At 53.7% G+C, this 7,060-nt stretch overlaps 1 protein-coding gene across 5 annotated transcripts; it reads left to right on the forward strand.

The window, feature by feature from the left end:
* The first annotated feature begins 687 nt into the window (after positions 1-687).
* LOC121108670 (platelet glycoprotein VI-like) lies at positions 688-5,889 on the forward strand. 5 transcript variants are annotated; one of them, XM_040656683.2, is made up of 6 exons: positions 688-2,678; positions 2,752-2,787; positions 2,905-3,183; positions 3,265-3,579; positions 3,674-3,835; positions 5,610-5,889. In XM_040656683.2, the coding sequence occupies exons 1-6, from the start codon at positions 2,648-2,650 to the stop codon at positions 5,663-5,665; spliced, it is 879 nt and encodes a 292-aa protein (XP_040512617.1). In that variant the 5' UTR covers positions 688-2,647; the 3' UTR covers positions 5,666-5,889. The 5 variants fall into 5 exon arrangements, with proteins under 5 accessions (XP_040512617.1, XP_040512614.1, XP_040512615.1 ...); XM_040656680.2 differs by having other exon boundaries at positions 688-2,787; XM_040656681.2 differs by having other exon boundaries at positions 688-2,787; positions 3,701-3,835.
* The last annotated feature ends 1,171 nt before the right edge of the window (positions 5,890-7,060 follow it).

A 7,060-nucleotide genomic window follows, 5' to 3' on the forward strand; every position in this document is an offset into this window, starting at 1 on the left:
GTGTATTTATGTGTAAAGAGTTATAAAGAAATGTTGCACATAGCAGTTGCTCACCACCCCCAAAGTGATGCTAAAAGCAGAAAGGATGGAGTGGAGCATGTCATCGTTTTGTAATTTTGCTGTTGGTATTCCACATCATAACAGCATGCACAGCATGGGCAATTAAAGCGTTAATACTCCAGTTCTGTGGATTGACAACCTTCCAAATACCTGCTTCTCAAAAGAGAAGAAGAACTGCATATCCCAGAGGACCTCACGGTCAGAGAAGAAAGATACAGCACAGAAGTCACAGGATCAGGCTCTGTCAGCTCTCTCTCTCTCTCTGGTAGCCACGCAGAGGGCTGGGTGTGCTTCCAAGCAGTGCGCCTTCATTCAAGTAGGCCTTTCGCTGTTGGAATCTTTCTCTCTCTTGTTTTATTTGATTTATTACCCTCAATTTCAATTAGATTGTATTATATTGTGTTATCTTGCATTCTGATATCACAGTCGGTAAAGTAAGCTTTCCTCCTTAGATCATTGCCGCTGTTCCATTCTCATTCCCCCTCTGAGCCCAGGTCCTGTTCCCCTACTCCTTTCCCTTTTCCCTTCTCATTTTTTTTGCGAGCTATTGGGCCCACGGTCCTATTGGGCATAGATTGATCTAGATTGATCTAAATAGCTCCATGGCATAGGGATTAGCCATAAACTGGGGGAGAAGAGAAAGTCTGTGCGTGGGAGGGCTGTGTGTGGGAGCAGCAGTGAGAGAAAGGGCAGGAGAGCTGACTTCCCCCTTTTGGTGATGAAAGAGGAAATGCTGGAGAGTTTGTGAGCTCGATGGAGATTATGGAGTCCAGATGGAGGATTTTGTGGGGCTGGATCGAGACTTTTTCGGGCCACAGGGAGATCTGGCAGCTGCATGAAAGATCTGCAGTCTCGATGGAGGTTTGGGGCTGGATAGAAATATTGGGTTGGTTGGAGGCTTTGGGTCTGAATGGAGCCTTGTGGGCCTGGATGCAGAGATTGTGTCTGCCTGTAGAGATCAGAGTTGCATGGAGATTTAGGGGCTCGATGGAGGTTTCAGGGGGGATGGAGATTTTTGGGGATGGGTGCCATTTATGGCGCTGGATGGTGGATGTGGGGACTGAACAGAGTTTTTTTGGGTGGATGGATGGGCAGATGAGTAACAGAGTGATGGGAAGCAGCCCACACAGCTGGGAATCTGTCCTCAAGGACAGGGAGAGGAGCAGAGCTGCCAGATGTGTAAGGCCGCTTTGCTCAGGGCACAAGAGCTCTCCATCCCCAGTGCAGGCAGTCCGGAAAGGAAGGCAAGAGAGCAGCATGGCTGAAGCGGGACCTGCTGGTCAAAGTGGAGAGCAAGAAGCAGATGCACAGGCAGTGTCAGCAGGGCCAGGGAGCCTGGCAGGAGGGTGGTGCTGGTGCTGGTCTGTGTGGGGCTGGGGGCAGGAAGGCCAAGGCCCAGCTGGAACTGGACTTGGTGAGGGGTGCAAAGAAGAACGAGGAAGGCTTCGACAGGGCTGTCAACCTGAAAAGGAAAGCCCAGGAGGGCGAACCCATCAGTGAGCAATGCAGGCAGGCTGGAAACAACAGACAAGTAGAAGGCTGACTCCTTCATGGGGTATATGGGTTCTGCACACTGCCTCTGTGTGTCAGTAGATTCAATCAGACTCAAAAATGCTGTCTCACATTCTGAGAGCAAGGCAAGGTCCATCCCTTGTTCCTGTCCTTCTAATTCAGACCGCGGAATGATTTCCTGATCTGATGGGTCTGGCAGCACCACACACCCTCGCTGAGTGCTATTCCGTTCAGCAGGGAATTGGCTCTGCAGGGCTGCCAATGGCCCCTGCCAGGATTTCAGCCTTCCATCAGCAGTGTGTTGAATGACAGCCTCTCCTTCTGGGCTGTCAGCAGCGCTGCTCCCAACACAGCGCACGCTGTGTGGTTCTGAGCCCAAGGCATTCCCGGTGGGGAAGGGCACACAGTGCCCCTTTTCAGCTCCTCAGGAACAGGGGAGCAGCCCAGCACTGGCATTTCCCAGGCAGCCATGGCTTGCCCATTCCTGGGCCTGTCCCAGCATGGAGCTTTCCTGGGGGAGAGCTGAGAGGTCACCTCTGAACCTTTCCGGACCTGTCACGGGCACAGCTTTATCTACATAACTCTGTGACACCAGAGAAGCTGCATTTCTTGATGTCTCCTTTCTGCCAGGTGGTGACTTCAATCATTGCATGAGCGCTCTCATCCTCCCTTCTGCACCAGCACTGCAACTCCTCAAAATGGACCATGATTGCTTTCCTCCCTGCATCTCTCTCTCTTACGTTCCTTCTCTGCTTCTCTCCAATTTCTCTCCTTTCTTTTCCTCTCTCTTCCTCATTTTCCTCCCAGTCATCTTTTACTCTTCTCCTGCAGCAGCCATGAACCATGACAGCCCAGGGTTGAGAGCGTGTGGGGCACCTCAACAGACGCAGTGTGCAGAGTGCATCTCTCCACTTGTCGCACCCCAGGGGGCCCCACAGTGCAACCACCCCTGTGTGCTAATATGTCCACATCAGGAGGTGACATCATATCTTCCTGAAAAAGGGGAACTGACAGCAGCTCTCCGGCCACTTCCTTTCCCCTCTGCAGTCTCACTGTCACAAGCTGCTCCTGCCTTATGGCACCATTGGCGGCGGCCCTCATTCTCAGTGAGTGACCATGGGGACGTGGTGCCACGGGGGTTGGTGGCACAGTGTGAGACCAGGACCGTGTCCCTTGCAGGTTGGTGGCTGGTGGCAGCGAGCAGGGCACAGCAAGGTGAGTATGGGGACAGGGGGAGAATGGGGACAGAGGGAGGGATGCGAGTGGAGGGGGAGAGCAGAGGGGCTGAGGAAGGTGTGCAGGGACAAGGCTGACTGCTGTCCCGTGTCCTAGTGCCCCGACCCTCCCTGTCACTGCGCCCCAGCCAGGGGGTGTCCCTGGGGGATCCTGTCACCCTGCGCTGCCACCTGCCCCACATGGCTGCCTGGGTCTGGTTGTACCACGAAGAAGGTCGGTCGTACAACAAAGGGAAGAAGAAGGAGCAGGACGCGGCCGCGTTCTTTTTTGTTAGCACACTGCAGGAACACGCAGGTCGTTACTGGTGTCAGTACCGGGTGTCTGAGTCAGCCGAGTTGTCAGTGGAGAGTGACCCCGTGGAGCTGGTGCTGACAGGTGAGGACACTGGGGACAGCAAATGGCTCTGGGTGCTCCCCACAGGACCGTGTCCAACTGCTGTTCCCTCCCCTAATGCAGATCTCAGATATCCCCCATGCAGAATTTCCCTTCACCCTGAGCAACATGTGGGAACTGGGACCAATGTCACCATCAGCTGCTGGAACAAGGACTACGGGGCCACCTTCCTCTTGCACAAGGATGGGAGCTCAGATCCTATCCAGCGCCAGGAGTCCAGTGGTGGGGGCACAGCCACTTTCACCCTCTTTGGAGTGACCCCAGCTGACAGTGGCACTCTACAGGTGCTCCTATCCGCCCCTGGCACTACGCCTTCATTGTCCTCACCCCTTGGGGACAGCGTGATGCTGGAGGTGACACCCACAGCTGCACCCCCAGGTGGGTCTGAGCCCCCCATTTGCATGCCCCCCTGTCATGGATGGGTGGCTGTGTGTCTGCATCCAGTCTGCATGGGGGTTGTGGCTGGCTATAGGGACACCCAAACTCCCAGACCCCACAGGTACTGAGGAGCAGTCCCGTGCCAATGTGGTGATGGCACTGGTGAGGGGCTTTGTGGCTGCACTCGTCTTTGGCCTCGGAGTCTTCTTTGTCATCGATGCCCGCAGCCTCTGGATACGGAGAGATGACAACTGTGGTGAGCAAGTTTAAATGTCTACCATCCACTACTGATCCCTGCAGTGTCCCCGCCTGCCCTTCATCCATCCCATATAGACCCTCCCAGGTGTCCCTTGCCTTTCCATTTCACATCCCCTGTCAATTCCCGATTGTGCTCCTGAGTTGACTCAAGGTCACCCATAACCCACTTTCTGACTCAGAGCCCCCCCCATAATGCATGAGGCTGTGAAGTTCCTGATTATTGTCGGGTCACAAACCCCGTCTCCCAACTTTTTTCCCCCTGTGGCTCACCAACCTCACCATGGAACCCCAAACCCTGCCCAGAATTACACCCGGGACCAACAACCCCATATGGCTCACCCTAACGTTCAGGCCTCCCAAATCCATCCATGGGAACCCAAAATCTGCATTGGGGGGAGTCCCTAGTCACAAATTTTCAGCCTCCATATCCATCGGAGCCTCCAGGCCCTAAGCACACCACAGATCCCATAGTGCACCCACAAACCCACTAGAAGGTACCCCACAACCGCTCATATGGAACCCAATCTATTGACCACAGGGATGACAAATCTAATCCGCACGGTCCCCACAATCCCTTAACACTCCAGACCTCCGTGGGCACCCCCACCCACAGCAGGGACCCCAACCATCCCCCCTTGGGATCCCAATAGAAGGACCGCACAGCTCCAGACCCTCCCTCTTGAACACCCCTTCAAACTACCAACACAAGCTGTCTCCCTCCAAAAGCTCTGTGGTAGACCCCATGGTGGCCCCGCTGTTCCCCTCTGTGTCTCCAGGTGCCCCCCCAGTGACAGTGAGCGTCCTGACCCTATGCCGAAATTTCATGCTGTGACCCCTGCTTCCCGGCCACCCATCAGCCCCCCATTATCTACACCCATTGGGCAGTGGGGGACCCCTGCTGATACCCCCACCCGACAGTACTTCATTTTTAAGGTGCTCTGAAGGACACACCCAAATGCCTCACAGCCTTGGATCTCCATGATACTGCCATCCCAAACCTTTCTACCCACTAACTCCCAAGAAATCAAACTCCCCAATCCCCCCTGTGGCACTCATCTCATTTAAAGTCCTCCAATCCCTTGGAATTCTCCTCTCTCACCCCCAATCCTTCCTGCATCTCCCTCAAATCGGAACACGATTGCTTTCTCTCCTTCACTCTCTCCCTTTACGTTCCTTCTCTGCTTCTCTCCATTTCCTCTCTTTCTTTTTCTCTGTCTCCCTCATTTACATCCCGGTCATCTTTACTCTTCTCCTGCAGCAGCCATAACCTCAATTTCCTTGGAGGTGGCAGAGAAGGCAATAACACCAGTGCCAAAGTATCCTTTCTCTGTATTGCGCATTCATTGTTTCTTATTGTAAGTCCCCTATTTCAGTGCAGTGCAGTTGATTGGCTGATGGTGCACTGTTCAATAAATGGTCTTCTGTTTCCTCTGAGTCAGTGTCTGACTCTGTTGCCCTGGAGAGCCCAGGCAAGCACGGACTGCCCTATTGGGGCACTGTGCAGAAAGTCTGTGGTGTGCGCTGGGGTCACCATGCCAGGGGACACACACACAGCCCTTTGGGACAGTGTGTGACAGCCCAGGTGAGAGCGTGTGGGCAACTCAACAGTCACAGTGTGCAGTGTGCACCTCTCCACTTGTCACACCCCAGAGGGACCCCCAGTGCAGCCATCCATATGGGCTAATATCGCCTCATCAGGAGGTGACATCACATCATCCTGTCCAAAAGGGGAACTGACAGCAGCTTTCCGGCCACTCCTGTCCCCACTGCAGTCTCGCTGTCCCCAGGCTGCTCCTGCCTCATGGCACCAATGGCGGTGGCTCTGTGAGAGGTAGATTGTGTTTTTGCAGTGGAAATTTCCAGTATTTCTGTATGTAGCCCAGGATAAGTGGCCTTTCCCAAAGAAAGTTGCTGAACAGAGTAAAGTTGAGAGTGGGGAGTTACGACCGAGGTAGAATTGGCACAGGCACTAGGGTAAAGGTGAGAGTCAAAACGAGTGACAGTATTGTCCTCGTATCGCTATAAAAAGTCCAGAACATACCCAAAGGCAATGGGTTGGTAACAGACTTTGTATGGAAGTTAACAAAGCTATGGAAGTGTAACATAGCTACGGAAGTGTAAGCCATCTGCTTTCCCCAGTGCCCTCACCTGTCATCACAGCTTCACGGGGCACTCTTCTGCAATTGTCCCTGCAGGCTCCAACCCCTGGTAAGGCATTGATATATCCCTGCCAGCTTCCTGTTTAATGCTAGTTAAGGAGAACTCAGCCATGTCCTGCACGTTGTCCTTCCTGCTCAATGTATGTTGGATTATCGTACTGATCGTCCGGCACCCGGCAGCCGGCTGGGGCAGTTGGCAGTTGCAGGTTGACATGGTCCCCCAGGTGCACCCTCTGACTGGGGTGCAGTGACAGGGAGTGTCGGGGCACTAGGATGGGGGACGCAGTCAGCCTGTCCCTGCACCCCTCCTCGGCCCCCCTGCTGGCCTCCTGACCCACGCTACTCTCCCTCCATCCCCATCCTCTCCGTTTCCCATAACTCACGTTGCTGTGCCCTGCTCACGCCACTAGCCACCAACCTGCAAGAGAAATGGTCCTGTCCACACAGGGCCACCAACCGCCGTGGCACCACGTCCCGATTGTCACTCCAACCGAGGATGAGGCCACCACCATTGGTGGTCATGAGGCAGCGGCAGCTTGGACAGCGAGTACTGCAGCAGAGGTATGGGTGGTGCTGAGCTGCTGTCAGTTTCCCTCTTTTGTGGGATAGGATGATGTGATGTCAAGTCCTGATGTGGCCATCCGTTTCCCATGGAGGTGGTGGCATTACGGGATCCCAACAGTGTGGCACAGATGTTGTGATGCCCCACACACCTCCGGTCCTTATGGGATTTTTCGGTTGGATTGTACAGATTTTGGTACCACAGAAGCGTGGTGGGATTTTGAGATGAATCCAAAAAAATTGTGTTCCTCTCAGCATGGTGGCTGTGTTTGGGTGGATTGGTTGGATTGAGTTCTCACCAGTTTATACGAATTAATGGTTCTTAAAGAATATGTTGGGGTTAGACAAGCATTTGAGGATAATTCATGTCAATTTCCAAAAAGCAACTGATGTCCTCTACATGGGTTTCCACAATGACATGCTTTCACATCACCCCTCATCTCAGAATGGGAGAGAGATGGTGTGAGCATTGGTGTTCTGCAGAGAAGGAATCGGTTGGAAAG

This window comes from Gallus gallus (assembly GCF_016699485.2).
Source record: "Gallus gallus isolate bGalGal1 chromosome 31 unlocalized genomic scaffold, bGalGal1.mat.broiler.GRCg7b 31_unloc1, whole genome shotgun sequence".
Classification (NCBI taxonomy): domain Eukaryota; kingdom Metazoa; phylum Chordata; class Aves; order Galliformes; family Phasianidae; genus Gallus; species Gallus gallus.

Excerpts from the sequence above, each read along its gene's own strand:
- LOC121108670 (XM_040656680.2), top strand. The coding sequence starts at position 2,223 with ATGAGCGCTCTCATCCTCCCTTCTGCACCAGCACTGCAACTCCTCAAA. Across the intron at positions 2,788-2,904 it reads AGCGAGCAGGGCACAGCAAG|TGCCCCGACCCTCCCTGTCA; the intron begins GTGAGTATGGGG and ends CCCGTGTCCTAG. Across the intron at positions 3,184-3,264 it reads CGTGGAGCTGGTGCTGACAG|ATCTCAGATATCCCCCATGC; the intron begins GTGAGGACACTG and ends CCCCTAATGCAG.